The sequence below is a fragment of the Phoca vitulina genome, unplaced genomic scaffold (assembly GCF_004348235.1).
Source record: "Phoca vitulina isolate PV1807 unplaced genomic scaffold, GSC_HSeal_1.0 scaffold21, whole genome shotgun sequence".
Taxonomy (NCBI): Eukaryota; Metazoa; Chordata; class Mammalia; order Carnivora; family Phocidae; genus Phoca; species Phoca vitulina.
This window is the reverse complement of record NW_022589724.1, coordinates 32,088,453-32,111,824: the sequence shown is the minus strand read 5'-3', so window position 1 is coordinate 32,111,824 and position 23,372 is coordinate 32,088,453. Positions and strand designations below refer to the sequence as shown.

The 23,372-nt window shown below is 62.8% G+C and overlaps 2 protein-coding genes across 3 annotated transcripts in view; both read left to right on the top strand.

Annotated features, from left to right (window-relative positions):
- QSOX2 (quiescin sulfhydryl oxidase 2) overlaps positions 1-12,435 on the top strand; it is a 30,320-nt gene extending 17,885 nt beyond the window's left edge. Inside the window, exons 6-12 of the mRNA XM_032419029.1 lie at positions 195-340; positions 1,450-1,584; positions 1,807-1,936; positions 3,796-3,918; positions 5,064-5,214; positions 8,131-8,319; positions 10,422-12,435. Coding sequence (XP_032274920.1) covers positions 195-340; positions 1,450-1,584; positions 1,807-1,936; positions 3,796-3,918; positions 5,064-5,214; positions 8,131-8,319; positions 10,422-10,969 — 1,422 coding nt within the window. The 3' untranslated portion in view covers positions 10,970-12,435. The remainder of the gene's footprint in view (positions 1-194; positions 341-1,449; positions 1,585-1,806; positions 1,937-3,795; positions 3,919-5,063; positions 5,215-8,130; positions 8,320-10,421) is intronic.
- A 2,880-nt stretch (positions 12,436-15,315) lies between these two features.
- LHX3 (LIM homeobox 3) lies at positions 15,316-22,656 on the top strand. Of its 2 annotated transcripts, none has more exons than XM_032418942.1 (6): positions 15,316-15,403; positions 19,595-19,766; positions 20,313-20,515; positions 20,981-21,132; positions 21,214-21,385; positions 22,228-22,656. In XM_032418942.1, the coding sequence occupies exons 1-6, from the start codon at positions 15,316-15,318 to the stop codon at positions 22,644-22,646; spliced, it is 1,206 nt and encodes a 401-aa protein (XP_032274833.1). In that variant the 3' UTR covers positions 22,647-22,656. The 2 variants fall into 2 exon arrangements, with proteins under 2 accessions (XP_032274833.1, XP_032274832.1); XM_032418941.1 differs by lacking the exon at positions 15,316-15,403 and adding an exon at positions 17,331-17,440.
- Positions 22,657-23,372: the final 716 nt, after the last annotated feature.

Genomic DNA, 23,372 nt, shown 5'->3' with positions numbered 1-23,372 from the left:
TCAGTTGCCCGAGAGTGCAATAAAAATGAAGATGTGAATGTCAGTCTGGCTTGGAGAGGAGACAAATACGGCTTCTTCCAGATGACGTTGTTTCTCTGCTTTCTGTGCTCATGCGGCTTTGCGCTTGGTCAACGTAACACTTCCTGAGACACGGCCACCCACAGCGAAGGTGACATTGCTTTCTCCTTCCCCAGGTGATCTTAGACCTGCTTCCGTATGAGAACATTGTGGTGAAGAGAGTGCTGAACACAGACAAAGGCTTCCTGGAGAAACTCGGCGTTTCTTCCATTCCCTCCTGTTACTTGATTTACCCAAATGGGACGCGTGGATTAATTAACATGTAAGTGTGATTTGGCTTCAGGAGTGTTTATGACACCTGGTGGGATCTGGGGAACCCCTCCAAGTGTGGGAGCCTCCTCTGGGCTGGATGCCATGCACCTCGTCACGGTTAAGACCGCAGAACCCACCTGGACACCGTCCGCATCCACCGAATGCCACTAGAAAGTGAACAGCCTGAAGCATGGTTGGGAAGGGCCACAGGCGAGAAGGTGAGGTCCTGAGGCCCGTGGGGTCTGCCGTGGGCCCAGCCTCCTGTGGGAGCAGAAGGCCTGCCGGCCCCCGGGGGGGCACCCACCCAGCCCGCCCGCCTGTAGGTGCCCGTGTAGCCGATGACTTGGCCGCTCTTGGCGAGTCTCCGTGTGCTGGGACACAGCCCAGCCAGCATGCGCTTCGTCCATCCCCGGGCTCCTGGCTCAGCTGGGAAGTGGCCTCCCCAGTCCCTTGGGTATGTCTCTCTTCTTAAGCCGAAGGCAGGGTTGGCACGGCGACCTCTGTGGATCGGGTCACTCATGTCATGCTCTGCGAGCGAGCTCATTAGGGCCTGCACCCCCGGGGCTCTGGCCAGCATCACGTCACAGCAGGTGTTACCCTCGACGGAGTGTCCCTGAACAAATGCCACTTGTTCTGAAGGAAACTTCTTGTTTTATATTGAAAGCGTCATCTGTAGCAGTTCTTCACCTCAAATGACGTGGATATTTGGGAATTAGAATGAGCCCCGGATGTTGTTGATGACCCCCGAACTCCTTTGGAGGTGCCCAGTAATGGCCTTCACACACCCTCAGAGTGCGCGCTCCTCCCCAGCCAGTCCAGGGCCCCCCAGCCCCCGACGCGCCTGCCGACGCCCCGCTCGAGCTGGCAGAGGACCCTAGTCGGAGGAACCCTGTTCCTGGTACTCACTGCGCTGTACCTCGGGTCCTTGCGCCGCCAGTGTCCCGCCCGCCCACCCGCAGCACCTGCAGCCAGTGCCGAAGAATGGGAGGGCTGGGGGCCCGGACAAGCCCCCTCAGTGTTCTCGCCTGGGTGCCTGGCATGGGCTCAGACACCCGCGGGGGGGGCCAGGCCCCCGGAGGCGCCCTGGCCTGCGTCCACACCTGGCCCCCTTTCTCGCAGCGGGAAGCCCCTCCGATCGTTTTTTTCCTCTTATTTGAAGTCGTTGCCGGATGTGAGGAAAAAATTGCTTTCGTTGCCTGAAAAACCCAACAAAGAAGAAAATCCCGAAATCGTGGTTTGGAGAGAATTTGACAGGCAGGTATTCCTTTCGGCCCTGCGCTGGCCGGGGCGTGGCTGCATGCGCGGGCGTGTGCGCGGCCCCGTGGCGGTGGGATTCACTCAGACACACACTTGTCGGCTGCTGGGGAATTGTCGGTGTCGTCCTGTGGGGAGTGGTGTTCCCTCGGGGTGGGTGCGAGGAAAGGGAACGTTCACAACGAAGCTGTTCTCAGCAGACTTCACGGTCTTTGCTCTCAGGTCGAAACTCTACACTGCGGACCTGGAGTCGGGGCTGCATTACCTCCTGAGGGTGGAGCTGGCCGCCCACAAGTCCCTGGCGGGGGCCGAGCTGCGCACGCTCAAGGACTTCGTCACTGTCCTCGCCAAGGTGCGCCGCGGGGGGCCCAGGAGGCCGCCCTGGGGGATCTGCGGGGAACGGAGCCGACCTCAGTTGGATGACCACTCTGTCCCCAGTGGCACAGGCCCACGCTGGCCTTTGTCCCTGCTCACCACGTGCCTGTCGGGCGCCCACCCAATTCTTTGTCCCTGCTCACCACGTGCCTGTCGGGCGCCCACCCGGGGATGGCACAGCACAAGTCATTGCTTGCCGGCTGACCGGACAAGGTGTCAGGGCAGGGCTGGGACCGTGATGTCCAAAAGGGGGTCACGGCCGGAGGGGGAGGAGGCCACCCAGCAGCCAGCCCTGTGCAGTGTGCCCGGTCGGCCGGGACCCAGGGCAGCGGCACCCCCACCTTCACTGGTGGGCAGAGCGGTGGTGGCTTGCGGGTCAGCCTCGGTCGGGAGATGGGCTGTCGGGTTACCTTTCTGCCAGAAACTCTGAGCTCTGGGGCCAAGAATCCAAGGCTCACTATTTCCTTGGGCCAGAGCAGCAGAAGCAGGAGGTCATCCCTCTTCCCAGGGGGTGCCTGGGGCCCCTCTGCACTCTCACCTCAGGGAAGATCGCGGTCACAGTGGCCTGAGGACAGAGCCCTTTGCCCCTGCATCTGCCACCACAGCCATGTCTGTTGTCTCTGAGATAAGCTTTGTTCTACAGAACTTCTCTTGGGGCGCCTGGCTGGCTCTGTCAGTGGAGCCTGGGGCTCTTGATCTTGGGGTTGTGGGTTCGAGCCCCGCATTGGGCGTAGAGATGACTTAAAAATAAAATCTTTAAAAATAAGTAACTTCCCTTACGTCAGGTAAGGGGCTTGATACGGTGATTCCTGTTCAACGTTTCAATAGTACGTTGTACACTCGTGTCCTGTGACTTTTGAAATGGAAGGAAGGAGGCCGAACTCGGAGTAATGAGTCACGTGATAGGTTTCCAATGAAGAAAGGGGGTTGTGTAGACCGGTGTGTGCCCGTTGTGCGGGTCGCAGCTCAGAGCCCCGCAGTCCTCCCTCCTCTGCCTTCAGTGAATCAGAGACGCGCTCTCCGTGCTCGGCTCCTCCTCGTCCTCTACCGCAGCTAGGCGTGGAGCTCTGTAGGTCGAGATGACCGTAAATTATTCTTGGCGGTTTTTGTACAGCTTGGCTGAAGCTGGAAGCTGGGTGCTGGCCCGTCGGGACGCGGGGTCCTACGGCGTTGAGCTGTGCTGTCCCCGCCACAGCAGCCGTCCGCTCCGGTTTCTGAGCTCTGGGCGGCATCGAGGACAAGTCCCGTGGAGAGGGCCGCGCCCCCCGCGTTGCCGAGCCGGTGCTTCTCCGGGCTGCGAGGGGCCGCAGCTGCGTGGCCGGCACAGACGTTCAGTTAACCAGCAGATTGCACACTTTTGCACAAAAGCCTCGGTGGGATGTGCCTGCTCCTCAGAGCTGTGCAGTCAGACCGCAGAGGGGGAGGCGGGGGGCGCGCTGAGTGCAGTAGGCGGGGTGGGCGTGCGTTACCTCGGGGCGCCGAATAGCTAAGTAGGCGGTGCTCTCAGAAAGGACCGCAGGGCCCTTGACAATGTGATGAATAAGGCACATCGGGGCCGTGCCGTCTGTCACTGGGAAGCCGCCCCTGGCTGGGCGCCGAGCCGGTGGCTGAGGTGCGGGAGGCCGTGCGCGCCGGGGGCCTGTGCAGCCCCTCCCGTCCCCCTACTCTGCTCTGGACAGACCCCCCCAGTACCAGGGAGACCCCTGGGGCCTCTCCCACCCTGACCCGGTAGGTCCGTGTCAGGCAGACCCCACCTGGCCCAGGTCCCCAGGGACGGCTCTGCCGTGGGTGGCATTTCCCCGAACGGTCTCCAAGCGTGGGTCCTTCCTTGCTTAGCTGTTCCCCGGCCGGGCACCGGTCAGGAAGCTGCTGGAGACGCTGCAGGAGTGGCTGGTCAACCTTCCCCTGGACAGGATCCCCTACAACGCCGTCCTCGACCTGGTCAACAACAAGATGCGGGTGAGCCTGCCCCCCACCCCCCGCGCGCCGCTCTTCGTGTCCTTGGTAGCACTCCTGCTTTCCCTCCTGCTCGGGGACTTGCCCCGGCCTACCGTCACCGCACGCACCTCGTGCGCGGAGCTGCCCGTGTCCCTCCGCGCTGCGCCCCGTGGTTTCCACCGTCCCCGTCTGCCAAGGCCACGGGAGGCGTGCCGTGACACGGAGCGGGCGGGGCGGCACGCGGGCGTTTGTGTTACTTAAATTTGTAGTAAACTCACAAATCTTACACCAAAAAGGCTAATAAAACTGTGTGCTCGATGAGAAGCATGGAGGCCCTGCCGGAGGCCCCCCAGGCCAGGTCTCCTTCCTCCTGCCCAAGCTCTTGGCGTCCTCCTGGTCAGGACGCTTTTGTGGGCGGCGTGCAAGCCCCCGTGCGCGGGCACGTATCAGGCACACATCGGGCGCTCCGACAGGCGCATCGTCCCAGCAGCACAGAGACACATGCTGGGCGCTTACCTTGACCTCCCCTGACCGCCCCCCAAGCTGGAGGCCAGCACAGGCTCCTCGGGTACAGGGTTTGCGTGCACGTCTTTGGGAGCCACGCACTTCAGGCCCCGTGGACAAGCCCTGTGCTGGCCACCTGCGGGGAGACGCAGGGCATGGGCGTGGGCTTGGTTGGAGGCACCTGCTTGGCTGCAGGCACGTGGCTCCTGGGCAGTCGGGGCCTCAGCTCACCACCAATGCCGTCGCCGTCTGCGCCTGCTGCGGCTGAGAATCGCTGGGCCGTTGAGCTTTTTCACTCTCACTCTTCCCCAGTGGGATTGGTTTAAGTGACCCTAATGCACGAGGCCGGGGTATCCTTGATGCTTTAATAAAGCTCTCGTTTATCCAGATACACACAAACCCTTCCCTCCCTGGGCAGGGGGAGCGGAAAGGCGCGGGCCACGTCCCCCTATTTTGAGAACTCCTTTAGTAAGATAGAGACTCTGCTCTCTCATTTGTTTGGTATTGAATTTACATACACACGCAGTAAGATGTGCAGTTGACAAAGTTTTGATAAATGTACACTGTGTAACCAGCAACCAGTCCAGATAGAGAACATTCATCAACTATTTTAATTTTAACAATTCAATTATCTTTTATTCTCTTCCTCACCTCCCCCCCAGATTTCTGGAATATTCCTTATTAATCATATAAAGTGGGTTGGATGTCAAGGAAGCCGACCAGAGTTCAGGGGTTACACATGTTCTCTCTGGAAATTGTTCCACACGTTGACCGTTGAAGCTGGGACCCATCCAGAGGCACTGGACGGCACAGGTAAACTGTCCCCGCGCGGGCCCAGGGCACGCCAAGCCCACCTGCCATGTTCACCGTGCTGGGGCCTGCCAGGTGTCGTGAGCAGCTGTGTGGGAGGGGACATGTCACCTGGGGGGCCTGGGCTAAGGAGCATGGAGGGGAGCATCTTTCTTACACGGTGCTAGGAGCTTCGGAGCTCACCAGCCTGTGCGCGGCTGACCTGCAGGGACGGAGTCACAGAACGAGGGCACACTCTCGAGGAGTTCCTCTTTATTTCAAAAGCTGAGCACAAGTGAAGCATATTTGGAGATGTCTACCTGTTGTTGCAAAACGAGTAACCCTACAGCTTAGCTTTCTCTCAGAGTGTCTGTGGGCCGGGGACTCAGATGGGGCTGGACCGGGGTCCCCGGCTGCTGGTCTCTCACGAGCCTGCGGGCCCAGTGTCGGCCGAGGCTGGGGTCTCATCGGAAGTCTGCACTGGGAAGAGCCCCCTCCCCTGACCACTCGTGGGGTGGCGGCAGGGTTCGCGGCCTTGCTGGCTGTGGGCCAGTGGCACTCTCACTCCTCACCGTGGGTGTGTCCTTGGCGTGGTGCCCGTCACTTCTGCTGAAGTGACGTGCGCGCCAGCCCGGCCTGCTGGGGGAGGGGCCGAGCCAGCCGAGCTAGCCGGAGCTGCGACCTGGGCCATCACAGAGTCCGCCTGCGCAAGAGGTTAAAAGCTACAAAAGATTAAGTTGGCTTTAATAGTTTTAATTATCAGGAAATCACTAAACCAGAATTGTCATGTTTTGTGTCCTACACAAGCCGCGAAAGCCGTTCTGGGTGTTTATACATTTCCGACTCTGTTGTACGTGCACTTCCCCTGTGAAGATGGCCTCTGGCCGACAGGGGTGGATCGCCTACCTTTTATTTATTTTTTAATTTATTTTTAAAGATTTTATTTTTTTATTTGATACACAGAGAGAGAGAGCACGCACAAGCAGGGGGAGCGGCAGAGGCAGAGGGAGAAGCAGGCTTCCCGCTGAGCAGGGAGCCCGATGCGGGGCTCGGTCCTGGGACCCTGGGATCATGACCTGAGCCGAAGGCAGTCGCTTAACGACTGAGCCACCCAGGCGCCCTGGCCGCCTGCCTTTTAGTTGCCACTTCAAGTGGGCAGCTGCAGGGATGATTCTACTGAGTAAAGGCAGGGACTCCCACAGTCCCCAAAATCCTTTCCAGTAAGACAGAAATCGGCAGTATCTCTTGCTACGTAACAAACCAAACCAAACGCTGGGGCTTGAAAGACCCGGTTTTATGCGCTCAGGATTCAGTGCAGGCGACCCCGCCGGGAGACCCAGGAGGCAGGAAGCCTGCGGGGTGAGCCCAGCTCCCCACAGCCCCACGCTCAGGAGGGACCTTGAGGCAGAGCCAGCCGGCACACGGCATCTTGTGTCTCGGCCTATTGGTCAAATGGGCCTTGCCCGCCCCGGATCCATGGTGGGGACAGTGTCGGCCTGGCGCTGGGAGAATCAGCAAAGTCACGCTGCAGGGGGCACGTGCCGTCTCTGGAAATCTTTACCACCCCGGCTCTCCTCAGGGTGACGTGGATGTCCATGTCTTGGGGACCTTGTAGGGGGAGGTGGGGGGTGCGCTCCGCTGAGGGGCCGGTCAGGGGGCCCTGCAGGGGCTCAGAGCACGCCGTCAGGAAGATCTCTGGGGCGCAGGCTGGAGCCATATCCGAGGAGTGCGTCTCATGCCCAGAGAACTGGGTCACATGGACACTACTGGATTAGGTCTTGGAAGGTTTTTCCTCTCCTTAGTGCGTGTTTAAACCCCATTGACTAAAAAGCTGCCGCATCCTCTAATCCCCCACAGGTAGGGGTTTATTGTTCTTGTCCACTCTAAAGATTAGGGTGGCCGGGCTGCAGCAGTTTGGTGGGGAGAGACAAGGAGGATTACCCAGGGATGTGTGGCAGCTGGTGGTGGGGAGGGGAGGGCAGGGAGCCTCGGGAGGGCCGGCCGGCCGCGTGTCCTCACTGCGTGCGCAGACCCGCGCTGCCCGCCACCCCCAGAGACCCCCGCCGCCCTCAGAGACGCGCCGAGCTGAGGCGACGGTGGCCGTCCGCTCAGCTGGGGCTTCTGCCAACCCCGGTGAGGCCCGCCAAGGTCAATGACAGATGCGGGGCCCTGGCCCTCCATAAGCGGAACCGCAGCTAGCGGCGAAGAAAGAGATCGCCTGCGAGGGCCTGCTCTTGATAAGACGGATTCAGTCTCAAAAGCATGTCTTTTTTTTCCAATTATTTTGCTGCGTTTCTTTTAATGCTGACATTTAATCTGCTTTAATCTCACCGTCTCTCGCTTGTTGGCTCAATCCCCCGCATTAGCTGTCTGAAGGGAGCCGCCGGCGCCAGCCCCGTGCCCGGCCCCCCCTTTTGCTGTTCTCAGGGGTCCTCATTTAGTGAGATGGTGGCTGCTTCCTTCTGCTGTTGGGGGCTGTTTCCTCGAAGGATCGTGTTCTCCGCATTCACAGTGTCTTTACACAGACCGCGTGTCCTGGTGGTACGTGTGCCCGCATACGGGGCACACGGTCCGCATGGCTGGGCGATGCCAGAGTTGCCGCTCATGGAGAGGGTTAACCTCTCTAGAGGAGGTAGGTCCTCGCCGGCCTGCTGCCCTCTCGTTCCTGGAAGGAGCCCTGGTGTCTCGCTGCTTCTGGCTGTTTTTCCCAGGTATTTGTGCACACCCTGGAGTGCGTGCTGCGCCCGGACGTGGGCGATGGGTGTGCTCTCCGGGGACACAGTGCTGCCCCTTCTGGATGCAGTGGGCGTCTGGGAGGGGCTGCTTTCTCCCTGTGTCCTTCCCGTGCAGACCAGCAGGGCTCCCGACACGAGCGCCAGCCCTAGGGCCCTCGGCCAGGCTCCCACGGTGCTGACGCTGTCTGTCCCTGTCGCTCTGCAGGCTTGGACGACGACCCCCAGGCGCTGCTGCAGACCATCAGGAGGTACATTCACACCTTCTTCAGCTGTAAGGAGTGCGGCGAGCATTTTGAGGAAATGGCTAAAGAATCCATGGATTCTGTGAAAACCGCAGACCAGGCGATTCTCTGGCTTTGGAAAAAACACAACTTAGTCAACAACCGCCTGGCTGGTAAGCAGCAGTGCCCCGGGGTGGCCAAGCCTGGGTCCAGGGGGCCAGCGCCGTGGGGGCGAGGCCGTGTAGACGGGCGCCAGCAGAGTGGGCCTGTGGGTGGCTGCCCGGAGGGTTGCCAAGAACGCAGCCCCTGCAGGCCCCCGCGGGCGTTTGACAGCAGAGACCGGGGTGGAATCAGCCTCCAGGAGGGAGCTGGTGGCGCTGCGGTCTGCTCTCAGGAAACCAAACCCCACAAAGCAGTTTTGTTTAAAAACCAAATAGGGCACGTCTGTCGCCTCAGAGTTAATTCAAACTGCTCCTAAATCACTGGCAGATTGAAATTAGGCTTAAAAATAATTCTGCTGATGGATAAATCTTAATAGAGATGAGTCGAAAAAACCGCTAAACTATTGGTTTTTATTTAATCCACTGTATTAGGAAACATGTTACAACTGAAGCACTAAAGAAAATTGGGTTTTTTTTGCCCCCAGAGCTGCTGTGGCTCAGCTCGCGTGGCCAGGGCACCTCTGCTTGCCGGGGGTTCGTCCGTGGCTGTCCGCTTCCACCGCGGCCCTAGTTCCGAGACCCTCCACCTCCGGGTGTGCACCCCCCTGCCCCCACCGCTTTCCGCACCCACGGGGTTATCCCGGCAGCTCTTGGCTCCGGCACCGCTGGACAAGACTCCCCCGGGCGGTCCCGGCCCAGGAGCCCCGCGTGCCCCCCTCGGGCTTGCGCTGCAACAGGAAGGGGCTTTCAGTGGCCCGAGTCATTGTGTCCATCCTTCGATTCTGTACCCCCCATGCCCCACAGGCCCACCCCCGGCCTCTGGACGGAGGCCGCAGAGACCCGCCCTGGGCTTTGCTGTGTGTGTGGTGTGTGACACCAGGCCCCGCAGCTCCTTCTCAGTCACCGCGTGGGCACATCCACATCTTGCCAGGCGCAGACCCTGGTGGGTGGTGCCTGGGCCTCGGGCGCCGCCCCACCCTCCCGGCTGTGTGCCCATGGGCCGGAGGAGAGCGTCCCCACTGGTTCACACCCATCAGACACGTGGTTTTGTCCATGTCTACTCGTAGAAGCACTTTCAGGGTGGCAGGGCACCCCAGGTCGGGTCGGGGGACTCTGGGAGTGCAGTGTGGTGCATTTCCTGTGCCCAGAACCCCTGTGGTCCTCGTGTCTAGTGGCAGAGGGCCGGAGCTGGGGGGCCAGGCGGGCTGCCGCTCGCACGGGTATGAGAGAAGCGGGAAGTGAGCAGGGCAGGCTGGCGGGCACGTGCCCGGAGTGGGCAGCCGGGGGCTCCCCAGGCTGGTGCTCCATTGGCTCCATCATCCAGAGGAGCGAACGCACTGACACAGGGGGACAGAAGTATCAGCCGTGACTTCTGTGCCAGGCCGGTGGTGGCCATGACGGAACGGCCTTTGTGACGGGACTGAGCAGGAAGGAATGTAACCTTCAACATGTGGGTGCTCTGACTCCAAGTCTGCGTGTGCAGAGCTGACCTGCCGTGCAGCTCTCAGAGCGCCGGGGGGTCGGGGCTGTTGAGAGGAGCGGTCGTGCCGGCCGAGTCGACCGTGGGGTGTGGTTCGCGTGCGCGGAGCAGGACGGGGCTGGCTTTGCGTGGGTTCCCATGGCAGGTCTCACTCCCAGGACCGTTTCTAGAGTTCTGGATGGGATTTGGAGGTCTGGGAGGGGCCCACACAAGCCCGAAGTGCTGTGGAATCGTCTGGACAGCCAGCCTCATGGGGTTTGTGTGGCCGTGGACCTCAGATGCACCTTAAGTGGGGAGAGGACAAGCAGGGGCGGGGGCACGTCAAGCAGGGGGCCTCGGGGTCACAGGGAGGCAGAGTAGCTGCAGGTGGGAGCGGGGTCTGGCCAGGTGGATGGCACCATCCAAGTGTGGACCCTTCCCTTGCCGTGGCCACGGGGCCCTGCCAGAGGTGCCAGGGAAGAAACATTTATGTGGGGGGCTGGGGGGACGGGCATCCGTGCAGGACGGACGGGCATGAGCCCGGGAGCACTGGGAGGTCACGGTGCAGGTGAGTGGACAGGGGAGGTGTCCGGGGGGCAAGGGGCGGTCAGGTCACCAGAGATCCCTCCACTGTTACTCTCCCTCCCCGTCCCAGGCCATCTGAGCGAGGACCCCAAGTTTCCGAAGGTTCCGTGGCCCACCCCGGACCTTTGCCCAGCCTGCCACGAGGAGATCAAGGGCCTGCACAGCTGGAACGAGGGTCAGGTACTCCTGTTCTTAAAGCGGCACTACAGCGGTGACAATCTCGTGGACACGTATGCGGCGGACCCGGGAGACGCCAGCGAAGGAGGCGGCCCACCCCAGGGCGGGGAGCGGGAGCGAGGCCTCGCCTCCCCAGAGAAGCCTCAGGGCGAACAGCATGCCAAGAGTCTCCGTCCACCCAGCATGCTGCCTCCCAGACCCCACCTGCCAGACGGGTCGCCGCTCGGCCTGGATGGGAGACTCCAGAGCGCCAGCGGGGCTGAGGGCCGCAGGGAGGCTGAGGCGGCCGTGCCCTTTCTCGGGATGGGCTTCTCCAGCCTGGACATGAGCCTCTGCGTCGTGCTGTATGTAGCCTCTTCCTTGTTTCTGATGGTGATGTACTTCTTCTTCCGAGTGCGGTCCAAGCGATGGAAAGTCCGACATCACCGGCCGTCCGTGTAGACCCAAGTGGGACCACAGAAGCGCCTTTGGGAAAACAGCCCCACCGTACCACCTGCAGCTTTAATAAAAGATCAGGGATTTTATAAACACGTCAGACCCGGTTTCACATCCACTGGCGTCTTGGGCTCCGAGTCCTCGTCGGACATGTGGTCTTCCTGTGGAGGGCAAGCCAGCCTTCGTCGTGGGACCACCTGCTATCCTGGCGTACTCCCTGGACGCCTTTATAGATCCAACAGCCAAAAGATGTCTGTATTTTTACTCTTCTAGGTCTAAAAAATAGGAGTCCCAGCCAAACGAACAGAACTTTTCCCGCCTGCCTTCATCCTGAGTTTCTAGACGCACGTCACGTTCTGCAAGCCTGGCTCAGGATTCCGAGAACAACCGAGCCCTTGTGTGCACTGGGAGGCCACCGGGCGATTTCGCGCAGCCAGCCTCGGCCCAGCGGCGCCGGAGCGTGGCCCCCAGCGCACCTCACCCCCCGGCCGCGCCTCGAAGCCAGTCTGGTTCTCAGAGACTCGTTTGTGTTTGTGCTTTTCAGCTGCTTGGTTGTTTCTGCTGAAGCGAGAGAGCATCCCCGTGGTGCCAAAGCAGCTCAGAACCAAAGGACGACCCCTCCGTCACCTCCGTGCTCTGCAGGCCGCTTTCACTCCACATGCTGAGGCTGCAGCAGGAGGAAGGGGAGAGGAGGGTCTGTGGCTTTGCTGCATTGCAAGGAACCCCACTGCTGAGCCATGTGGGGGACCGTGTTTGTGGGGGGTGGGGACAGGATGGTGGCCGAGGCGGCGCCTTTGTGAATCTCGTGGCAGGAGAGCGCTCAGTGACCACGCGCTGTCCCCAAGTGCCTGTGCCCGGCACTGAGGGCAGAGCCCCGCAGGGGAGGGTTGTGGGGTGGCCATGGCTTGGGAGCCGAGTCCCCAGGGGACCTCTCAAGGACCCCTTCATCCTCTGTCCCGTGGCCCAGCAGCTGCAGGGCCTGCTGCTGAACGAAGCAGACGCTAGGACCCGAGGGCCCAGTGATGCGGCGATGTCCGGTGGCCCCCCTGGGGCGACGTGTGCAGCGGCCAGAACCTTCAAGGCCAAACTCCAAATTTCATTTTCCTGAAGCTGTTTTACGATGGGTCCTGGCACAGGGCCCTGGTCCCCCAGGCTTTGGTGATTGATTTTTTACCATTTAATGATTTTAACACATTATTTGTAAAACCCAAATCATTTAGAGGTAAATTTACCTCTGGAGATGTAAACAAACAAAATGAACAAACTGCCGTTTTCTCGGAGATCCTTCATGACCGTTGGTTTGTCTACAAGCTCAGAGGCGTCTGTGGGCTCCTGTCACGAGGATGGTTGTAAATAGTCTTTTCCACTTTGCCTAGCGTGTTCTCTGTGTTTACGAACTCCCACTGACCATGGGCGTGTCTGTGGGGGCAGTGGGTGAGCTGTCAGGAGCTTGAGCTCCTGCAGAGGGACGGTGGGGGAGATGGGAGGGGGGGCAGGGGACAGGGGATGAGGACAGGGGGTTGGGGACAGGGGATGGGGGACAGGGCGAGGGACAAGGGATAAGGATGGGGCTGGGGGGACGGGATGGGGGATGGGGGACAGGATGGGGACAGGATGAGGGACAGGGAATGGGGAATGGGGGATGGACAGGGAATGGGGGTAGGGGACAGGGAATGGGGGATGGGGATGGGGACAGGATGGGGGATGGGACAGGGAATGGGGGCTGGGGATGGGGACAGGTTGGGGGATGGGACAGGGAATGGAATGGGGACAAGGGGCAGGGCATGGGAGACAGACGGGACGGAGGGACAGGGAATGGGGCACAGGGACGGGCGATGGGGTGCGGTCTGCAGGCTCCTCAGCTGCTTGGCTTCTGTGGCTTCTCTCTCTCCAGAGGTTTCTTCTCATTTGACACGTGTTTAACCCCTAGAAGCCTGTGTGCTTCGTTGGTGGTTGTGCGCCTGGGTTACTGAAGACCCTGTCTTGTTTCCTCTCATCCTGAAAACTGGCCAGATTCACCCACAGAATCCAAAGGGAAATACTTAGCACCATGAATGAAACTGCCTTCTGGTTCATGTCCACTGTGTTTCTTCCCCTAAAGTAAGTTTCTGCCCACGGTGTGGACCGGGATGAAGATGCAGAACGCTGGATGCTGTGACCTCTACAAAACCCACGGGACAGCCTCTCCGGGTTCACAATAATATTGCACTTTGAGGTCGCCACTATTTGAGGGACAAGTTTGGGACTCCCCGAGGGGCCGGGTTTCCATTAGACCACGAGCAGTCAGGGACGGGTGGTGTGCCAAGGCGGCCACGGGGCATGTGTCTCGTGTGCAGGGATGAACGTGGCCACACGCCTCACGTGGCCTGCTAGGAACTGGATGCTACCTTTGGGCAAGGTTTAAGGTCTGTTTTCTAAAGTTGTAAGTATTGAGACTAATGAATAGAATAGTTCGGTAATTTAAATGTGTATTTATTTTTAAGGGAAGGATTTTGATTAAAAAGCTAATTGACATGGAAACGTCTGAAATTTCTCACCTTTAAGGAAAGTGAACATTTTGTATTTAAGTGAACTATAATGTGCACATTTTTAAAATAAATAAATCTGACATTTGGAAGGCCTGTAATTCTTTTGATAATGAGCTCGCTCTAGCAGTGATAGGAGGTCGGGGTACAGAACGGAGCCCTCCTTCCCTTCTGGAGTTTGCAGACTGGGCATCTGAAATCCCGGGGTTTCTTGTATTGAACCAGAGGCTTTTTGGAAGACAGCCCAGGGGTCAGGTGGAAAGTGAAAAATGGAAGATCAATTGTAGATTATCTTCTTGGGGCTGATCTAGATGGGGGCCGGCCACAGGACCACAGCCTTCACGCATGTCACAGGGTAGATCAATGACATGTGATGGGAACGGATGCATGAGTCACACGACTTCACGATGCACCAGGGGAGCCCTGGTGAAGGGAGCCCCCGACCCACCCAGTGCTGGACACAGCTCTCCGCGGCCGCCCCCTGCCGTCCTGGACCTGCACACCCCAGCATGGCCTCCTAGCCAGGGCTTGGCCCCCGACACCTGTTTGCTGCCTCGGATTCTGAACTCTTGATTCCTTCTGCTTCTACCTTTTGTTTTGTCTTGCTGGGGGCGGGGCACTCGGGTCCTGTGTGGCTTCTGAGGGACCTGCTGGCTGTGGTTTCTGTGGATTCACCTTCCCGGCCAGGCCATGTGCAAGCTGGTAGGTAACCCCCTCCCCCTGGTGTGCCAGCCGGGCAGGGCACGGACCATGCCACCATTCCGGGTCCTTGTGGTGCTGGTGTTGGCGCAGGTCCCCCATCTGGTAACCCCTCACAGTCCTGAGTGGTTCCTGCGGGGCGCGCCCCCGTGCCCCTCCTCCTCAGCTGCCCTGGGGGTGTGGGGGTGGCCTGCAGCAGGAGATCTGGGGAAGGTTGTGCGTGCAACAGGTCCCTCGGGACAGCGGCGACTGTTGAGTGCTGAGCCACACCTAGAGCCAGAGATGCATGGGAGCCACGGCTGGAGGCCAGGGGGGCTGGAGGGGCCACCTGCCGGAGTCCTGGATGCTGCCCTGTAGGGCAGGGTGGAGCACCCGCTTGCTTCGAATTCCCAAGCCTTTGGGCTGGCCTGGAGCTCGGCAGGTGGAAACTGCCTGCCCCGGCAAAGGGAAGGAAGGTGGGGTGAGGCTGGCTGAGGGACTGGGGGTGGGGGGGTTGTGGACAAGGGCCTGAGGAGGAGAAGTGAGTAGGGGGAATGGGGGGGCTTGGTGGAGGGACTGGAAATCTAGGGAGGTGGGGAAGTGAGGAGGAGGGGGCTGGGGGAAAGGCAGGCAGGGTGGTGGGGTTGCTGGGGAGGTGGGCAGGGGCAGGGGGAGGCAGGTAGGGGAATTGCAGACCTAGGGAGGCAGGGTGGTGGGGAAGCAGGATGGGGGAACAGAGTGGCTGGCAGGGTTGGTGGGAGGTGGAGGGGGGTGGGGGACAAGGAGCTTGGGGAGGTGGGGAGGTGGGCGGGGCAGGGGGAGGCAGGCACAGCGTCTGAGGACCTAGGGAGGTGGGATGGTGGGGAGGCGGGCTGGGGGAACAGGGTGGTGGGCGTGGTCGCCGGAGGTGGGGAGGGGTGGGGGACAGGGGCCCTGGGGAGGTGGGGAGGTGGGCAGCTGGGAGACTCCTTCAGCACTGCGGACAGCGCCCGGGCCCAGAGGCTCCCGCCACGCCAAGCCGCACAGACAGGGTCACGGTTCCGAGGCACCCGGGCTTTGCGGGAGTTCTGAGCCCTCCTGGGGTCGCAGAGGAGGAGGGAAGAGGGCGGCCTGGACCACTCGGACTCCATCTCTGGCCTGGCGGTCGCCATGCTGCTGGAAACTGAGCTCAGTGGAGACCGAGATCGGCCGGGGGCCCCCATGGCCACTGCCGTCTGCAGCTTCGGTGGGACTCGGGGTAAGGGCCCCCGCGAACCTATCGGCCTCCAGCCTGGGCAAGACGACCCCCAAGGGGAGAAATGGCTAGGATGGCAGAGTCAGGCAGAGGGACAGGGGGAGAGAGGAAGCCGGGACACAGCAGAGAAAGGAAGAGAGTCTGGAGAAACCACTGGGGGGGGGGGGGGGGGCACCCATGAGAGATGGGAACAGGAGCGAGGGATGCAAGTCTGACAGATCCCATGGGCAGAGGGCCTGAAGTTCCCGGTGATGGCTCCAGAGGCCGTGGGCTGTTGTGGAGCGCCCCGAGAACAGAAGGGGCCTTGCAGACACTGCTGGGGGGGGGGGATAGCTCGGAGGGGGGGGGCATCAGTTTCCTCCAGAGACCCCACACCCCTCAGCTCTCCCACACCGCCCAACAGGGCAGAACTGGGACCCCTGGGCGGGTCTCCCGCCTGAACCGCCCTCCCCAAGGGCCACTCGATCGCCATGGACGTTAGAAAATAATGGAGGCATTGTTGGCAGGCCAGCCAGATGCTGAGCGTGTGGGGCCGCCACCTCCTGGACCCGCTGCCCGCCTGCCCCTTCCCCACTCGAACCCCACATGGTCTCTCTAGGCAGCTGACACTCCACGGTTGACATCCCAGGGCACCCAGCACCCACTCGGCTCCCCGGCTTGTGCACCTTGCCCTGTCCTCTGGGCAGCAGTGTCCTGTACAGGGAAGGGGTGCAGCGCTTGGCATGAGCCTTTGCTCAAAACCATGGCTCTGGGTCTGCTGGGATCCGGGAGGACGCTGGGCTTTTCCTGCCCACATCCTTCCAGGCTTGCCTCCTTGGTAAAGCGCACAGACCAGGCGAATGGAGGCCAGGATAGGAGCAGGGTGACGACTGTCCTTCACCATGGGACTCTCCCAGGTGGAGGGACCTGGAGGCTGGCAGAAACCTGCTCACCCCCATCACTGCCCGGCGCCCCTGCCCTCACCATGCCCCGTGCTGCAGTGGCCCCACACTGCTGTTTCTTAATTATTGGGGGGGGGGTGGCGCTGGCCTGTAGTGCCCTCTGGGCAGGAGCAGCTGCCCTGGGGTAGGTGCGGCTCTCTATGTGCAAGCATGGGTGGTTCCTATGGGCTTACCCTTTGGATTGGGAACAAGATACTGGAAAATCGGGTGTGGGAGCTGCATTCTGTGCAAGCCGGTGTGTGGAGGGAAGTGTCCTTCCTGACCTTCCTGACCTGAGTCCTGGCCGCGTGTCTGGGCCCAGGACACCGGGTGTACCTGCTGAGAATCGCCCTTCTTTGGCCCATTCTGGTGGCAGTTCCCACGGTGGGGCCCAGAAGCTGGCCACAGCCAGGAGGTCTGAGGTCGTGTCTGGCTCCTGGTGGCTTTGCTGTGAGCCTTTGGACGCCACACTCACCCTCTCTGGGTCTCGGGTCGCGTTCTTGCCGTCACCAAGCCTCCCAGCCCCGGCTCTCAAGCGGCGGTGGGACGCGGCTCCCTCCCGGACCGTCCTCCCGGGACCCCCAGCCTGCCCGCACGCGTGCACGCCCGAGCCCAGGCCTCAGCCGGAGGCCCGCGGCGCGGGGCAGGAAGCTGCGGGGCCCGGGTAAGCGCCCGCGGGCAGCCCTGGCCCGGCTTCTCCCCTGACTGTCCCCGCCCTCCTCGGCCCGGCACTCGGTGGCTGGCGTCTGGGCACCCCGAGTCCCCTCGCAAAGGCGCGCAGAGCCGGCGGACGCCCGCGGCGTGTCTCAGCGACCCCCCGGCCCCGCCCCGCGCCGCGGCCCCGCCCCCCGGCCGCTCCGCCCTCCGCGCGGCCTGAGGCTCCGGGCCCCAGGGCGGCCCGCGGGCGCAGCGCCCAGCAGCGCGGGGACTAGCTCGGACACCGGCCTGGGGCCCCGGAAGCCGTGGCCTGCCCGGGCCCTGGGAAAGTTCGGGGCCGGAGAGCCGCGGCGCCAGGCGACTGGACCCATGGAGGCGCGCGGGGAGCTGGGCCCGGGCCGCGAGTCGGCGGGCGGCGACCTGCTGCTGGCGCTTCTGGCGCGAAGGGAGGATCTGCGCCGAGGTGGGTGCCCAGGCTTGAGCGGCTGCACGCGCAGACCCGGAGGTCCTCGCTCCTTTCCGGGCCTGGCCACGGAGGTGGCGGGAGACAGGGGCCCCGGGCGGGCGTGGGTGCAAGGGCCCCAGCACGTCCCCACCTGGGCGCCCCAGCAGCACGTCAGCGTTGGGGCCCCTGGAGCCGTGTGGGTTGTGCGGTTGCAGCCCCGCACTGCTCAGGCCGGGGGCTCCTTGGGGTCTCAGGACCGATTTAGGAAAGCCTCTCCCTTCTCAGGAGAGTATGTGGAGAGCAACCGTGTGGCCCAGCGAACACCGGGCAAGAGGATCCCCGAGAGGGCCGACCCCACCCAGACCCTCCACACTTTCCAGGGAAGAGAGTCAGATGCAGGGGCCAGAGTGTAGCTGGAGCCCGTTCGCAGATGTCCCTAGTTGAGGTCTCCTCGTCTGCACCCACACGCACCTGCTCATTGGCCCACTCCCAGGCTGGTCCTCAGGACCCTTCTACAGGAAAGACCCCAGCTTCCCTGCCGCACCAGTCCTGCCCCTGCCCCCCAGGCGCTTTGGTTCCTGAAGAAGAGCAGTCGGCAATGTTCTCCTTGGGCTTCCACGCCCGCGGGACCACAGGATGGAGATGGAGGCGGGCCTGGCAGGGTGGGGAATGGCAGGGACCGAGCAGGTGGGAACGAGGTTACATCCAGGCTGTGGGGTCCCTTCCGTCCCCTACTTATTTATTTATTTTTCCGACGGTTCCTGGGAGGGGTTGGCCACAGGGGCTGGGAGGAAAGGGTGGGAGGGCGGAGGGAGAGGGAGGGAGGGGAGGCGGGCTCCGATCGCGATCGCTCAGGAGAGCTGGCCGGAGCGGCGGGCGGGCGCGAGGCTCCGCTGCGCCCCGCTGGTGCTGAGGGTAGGAGACCCCGCCGAGGCTGGAGTCACCATGCAGCGTAAGGCCCGGGTCGCAGGGCGCGGCGGGGAGCAACAGGGGCGCGGCGGGGGTGGCTTTTGCAGGACGCGGGGCAGGGGGCAACTCCGCCGGGCGCTGTCCGGGCCACGGTGCTGAATCCGCACGCACGGGCCTGTCCAGCCACCAGCTCTAGGCCGTCGCCGCCCGCGAGGGGGCCTGGGACCCGCGGCGGATCCCCGCGCTCCGCGGGCACCAGGGCCGTGGTTTGGTCCGACGCGGGACCGCGTCCTTCGTGAGTTTCCTGCTGCTGCGCGAGGGAGGTCGATCGATCAGGGTTCTTTCAACCTGGGACCCAGGGAGGCCCTTCTCTGGTCCTCCCACCCACTGCGGGGCCGGCCTGGAGCCGGAGGGGTCTCTGGCGGGGAGGAGAGCACGGCCAGGTGGGTGCAGTGTTTGCGCAGGCTCCTGCTGCTGGCTCTCTCCTCTGCAGAAGACCTTTTCTAAATCAACAGGGAGACTCACCCCGTGAGCACCCTGCAAAGCCCCACCTGGGCCAGTGCCTCCCACAAGCTGCCCCTCGAGTCTCCCCAGCCTCGTTCCCCCAGAGGCCTGCAGTCCCCTGGTAGCAGAGCCGAGTGTCGGAGTAACTCTTGTCAGGCACCCACGTTTGAGTGTGGTGACAGCGATCCAGTTGTCCAGTCCGTGGACAAGGAGCCGCGAGGGCTCCCAGAGATGGGGAGGACACCAGCTTTTACCTTGGTGCCTGTGCAGGGCTGGGCAGCCAGGCTTCAACAAGGGGTCTCCAGCTGCCAGGATGCTCAATTGCGCAAAAAAACAATGGGGATTGGGGGGTGGGTACCCCAGGACCCACATGTGCCTTGCCTCTGGGGGCTGGTAGAGAGCCCCTGGGGTGGGGTTTTCATCTGAGCTCAACGTGCACCCTTCGTGCTCGCTGGGAACATTCTGCAGTTGACGGTATCTGGCCGAACGGAATGGCCGGGGCCCCTTCCTGCTCACGGGCACACTTCTAAACCTTTTTCAGTTTTCCCAAATTTTAACTGTGGGCCAGGCTGCGGACTTCGGTGCCATGCGCTCCCTACATCTGGGAGCCAAGCGGTCACTCACTCCAGCTGGGGAGGAGGTTGTGCAGGGAAGGGGGTCTCCCGTGGCAGCCCTGGGCCCCGAGGACTGGAGTGGGAAGGGGACTCCAGGGCTGCGCTCAGTGCGGTGCCCTGACCTCGGCGGCTCCCGGGCCTGCAGAGATCCCGCTGTGCGCCGGCTGCGACCAGCACATCCTGGACCGCTTCATCCTGAAGGCCCTGGACCGCCATTGGCACAGCAAGTGCCTCAAGTGCACGGACTGCCACACGCCCCTGGCGGAGCGCTGCTTCAGCCGCGGGGAGAGCGTCTACTGCAAGGACGACTTCTTCAAGTGAGCGTGGCCGCGGGCTCTCAGGGGGAGGCCAGGGGCGCAGTCTGCTCCTGCAAGGCGGGCCCCTCCTGGGGTGGGGGGAAGCTCCACGGGCAGCCAGGCCTGGCCCAGCGCAGCAGCTAAATTCTCTCCAAGTAATTAATTTTGCAAATCATGGAAACAGTCATTCAAAAAGACAACCCCAAGTTTGCAGAACTTGATTGGATTTACTCCCTCTTAATTTCAGTCTTGTTTTTGTCCTTAATGCTGGGGAGGGGGTGCTTTCCAGGCACGAGCCTCTGGGGTCTAAGGGACCTGCCCCAAGGATCCAGCATCCCCACCCGGCACCAAGGTCAGGGCGGCTAGGCTCCTCCCCAGGGCCTCTGGGTCCCTTCTCGGTGTTCTGTGCGACTCTGCGGGGGCTGCCCGGCCGGCGAATAGGGGCAGGGCCGGGGTGAGCTTCCCTCCTGAGCCGCCCTGCGCAGCGCCCCGCTCCTCGCTCTCCAACCCGCTCCGGGCGAAGGAGCCGCCAGCGCCGTGCTGAGCCGCGCCCTGTGTGTCCCGCAGGCGATTCGGGACCAAGTGCTCCGCGTGCCAGCTGGGCATCCCGCCCACGCAGGTGGTGCGCCGCGCCCAGGACTTCGTGTACCACCTGCACTGTTTCGCCTGCGTCGTGTGCAAGCGGCAGCTGGCCACGGGGGACGAGTTCTACCTCATGGAAGACAGCCGGCTCGTGTGCAAGGCGGATTACGAGACGGCCAAGCAGCGCGGTCAGTGGGAGAGTCCACCCACTCTCCTTTCCCCGTCTGCAAAATGGGGCTGGGGTCCGTCCGGTAGGGGCGCTGAGGGATCCTCACGTCCAGCGCCCACCGCAGCACGCTCGATAAGGGGCGCGAACTTAAGCGCCTTCCCTCCGGGCGGGGGGCCGGGGCCGGGTGGGGACGGTCCACGGAGCGCCTCCGGGGAAGCCTGGCTCCGGGGCCTTAGCGGCCTCCTCACTCGGGACGCAGGGAGGTCGGTCTGAAATGTATGGAGTCGAATTATCGCCCCAAACCCTTGGCGGTGAAGATCCGGCCCTACCCACAGCCTTAGAACAAAGGGCAACCCGGGGGAGGCGGGAGCGGGGAGCGGGCCGCCTGGCAGCCGCCCCTCCGCCCCTACTGCAGTGGCCCCGGCGGGCGGGGGGCCGTCAGGCGGCGGAGGGGCCCGGCCTCACCCCACCCCTCGCGGCGCAGAGGCGGAGGCCACGGCCAAGCGGCCGCGCACGACCATCACGGCCAAGCAGCTGGAGACGCTGAAGAGCGCCTACAACACGTCGCCCAAGCCGGCGCGCCACGTGCGCGAGCAGCTCTCGTCCGAGACCGGCCTGGACATGCGCGTCGTGCAGGTCAGCGCCCCGCGCCCGCCCCGCGCCCCGCCGCCCGCCCGCCCGCCGCTCACCCGCCCCCCGCCCCTCCGCCCGCCGCAGGTGTGGTTCCAGAACCGCCGCGCCAAGGAAAAGCGGCTCAAGAAGGACGCGGGCCGGCAGCGCTGGGGCCAGTACTTCCGCAGCATGAAGCGCGCCCGCGGCGGCCCCAAGTCGGACAAGGACAGCGTCCAGGAGGAGGGGCAGGACAGCGACGCCGACGTCTCCTTCACGGGTACGGCGGGCGGCCGCCCCCCGAGGGCAGGGCGCAGCCGGGGAGTCCCGCAGCCCGCGCGCCCAGCGGTCCGGGAGCCTGCAAATGCGAATCTCCCAGGCAGGGGCTGCCCTAGCCTTCCTTTCAAAGCGTTCATGGATTCCGGTCCCCCGTCCCCAAGCCCCGCGGTTTGGCCCCTGGGGCGCTCAGCTCTTCCCCTGGTGGAGGACAGCCCCCACGACCCACGTGTCCCTCAGCAGGCTTTCTGGCGGGGAAAGGGTCCAGACCATCTCTGTGGCTCCTAGCCCTTGCGATGATTTTTAGGAAAGTGGGCAGCACAGTTTTGGGGTAAGTGATAAAAAGTCCTGGCTGTCTGGAAGGGCGGGACACCCCTGCTCCGTGGGATCTGATTATCTCATTCTCCGGTACCAGGGAGATTCCATACTTACCCCTTAATGCCTGTCTTCAGACAATTTGTGCAAGAGACTCTCTGGCTGCATTGTGACCTTAGGCTACTCGCTGTGCCGCTCAGAGCCTCAATTAAGTTGTCTGCAAAATGGGAATGCTGGCCACCCTTCCCAAGGCAGCCTTGGGGGTTATCCTGCAACCCTGGGCCCTGACTGGCCTGTTGCTGGCCCTGATCCCGCCGGGGGATCCCACCATTCCGTAGACACCAGGTGGGACTGAGCTGAACAAACCCAACAAGCACAGAGGCAGAGCGCTGCGTAAGTTCTAGGAGCAGGAGAGGCTTAGGCTGGCCTATCCGGCGGCCGGCGGGAGCAGGTCACCCCTGAAGGAGGGGCGCTGGGGGCAGGAGGTGGAGGGGGGCGGGCGCTGAGCAGCGCTGTCTGCTTCCATTGCAGATGAGCCAACCATGGCCGAAATGGGCCCTGCCAACGGCCTCTACAGCAGCCTGGGGGAGCCCACCCCGGTCTTGGGCAGGCCCGCGGGAGCCCCAGGCAGCTTCCCGCTGGAGCACGGAGGCCTGGCCGGCCCGGAGCAGTACCGCGAGCTGCGCCCCGGCAGCCCCTACGGTGTCCCCCCATCACCAGCTGCCCTGCAGAGCCTCCCTGGCCCCCAGCCCCTTCTCTCCAGCTTAGTATACCCAGATGCCAGCTTGGGCCTGGTGCCCGCGGGGGCCCCAGGTGGGCCCCCGCCCATGAGGGTGCTGGCAGGAAACGGACCCAGCTCCGACCTGTCCACAGGGAGCAGTGGGGGCTACCCCGACTTCCCTGCCAGCCCCGCCTCCTGGCTGGACGAGGTTGACCACGGCCAGTTCTGACCGAGGCCCCCCGGCTCCACTGAGCAGCGGACATGAGGGGTGTGGGCAGCGGCGCTGCCCCTGGCTGGGTGGCCCGGAGCGGCACTCCCCTCCTCTCCCGAAGCCCTGGACCTCTGCAGGAAGCAGATGTCACCGGCGGCGGCAGTGGGGGACAGGATGAGGACCTCAGAGGAGGGCTCCTTTCTACGGAGCGCCCGACCTGGCGCCCCTCCCTCGGGGGCAGAGGGACTCCAGCGGCTCCTGTCCGTGCCCTCTCTCCTCCTTGGACACGGGGCCGCCGGCCTGGGGACCGCCCAGCAAGCCTTGTTTTGTAAGCAGATTTCTCTCTTGATCGACCAGTTAACTGGACGCTTGCTGTTTCTGGACACGGAGTGTCACCCCTACCCAGGCTGGACCTTCACTCCAGCCTCGCTCCAGCCAAGGGCAGCAGTCTTCAGGCTGGAGGATGCTTTACTTTCTAAAATGAAAAACCATAGTACGAACCATGCCTTTATTTTCCAAGCTCCATCCGCCTGATGGAGCCCCACTTTAGGTCAGAGATGGGCCTCTTCTGTCCAGGCAGGAGGCCGCCGAGCAGAGACCACGCCCGTGTCCCTCTCGTCCCAACCCCCACCTCCCCCAGGAGCCTCCTCTCGGGTCTTCCCTGGGGGAGCTGGCTCTAGATCTTTCTGTTCTGGACTCTACCACCCGTCAGAAGAGACGCCACTGCCTGGGTGCCCTTCTCCA

What these genes read in the sequence shown, in the direction of transcription:
- LHX3 (XM_032418941.1), top strand. Translation starts at nt 17,347, where the DNA reads ATGGAGGCGCGCGGGGAGCTGGGCCCGGGCCGCGAGTCGGCGGGCGGC. An exon ending in CGAGACGGCCAAGCAGCGCG is followed by an intron (nt 20,516 to 20,980) that starts GTCAGTGGGAGA and finishes CTCGCGGCGCAG; the next exon opens with AGGCGGAGGCCACGGCCAAG. An exon ending in CGCCGACGTCTCCTTCACGG is followed by an intron (nt 21,386 to 22,227) that starts GTACGGCGGGCG and finishes CTTCCATTGCAG; the next exon opens with ATGAGCCAACCATGGCCGAA.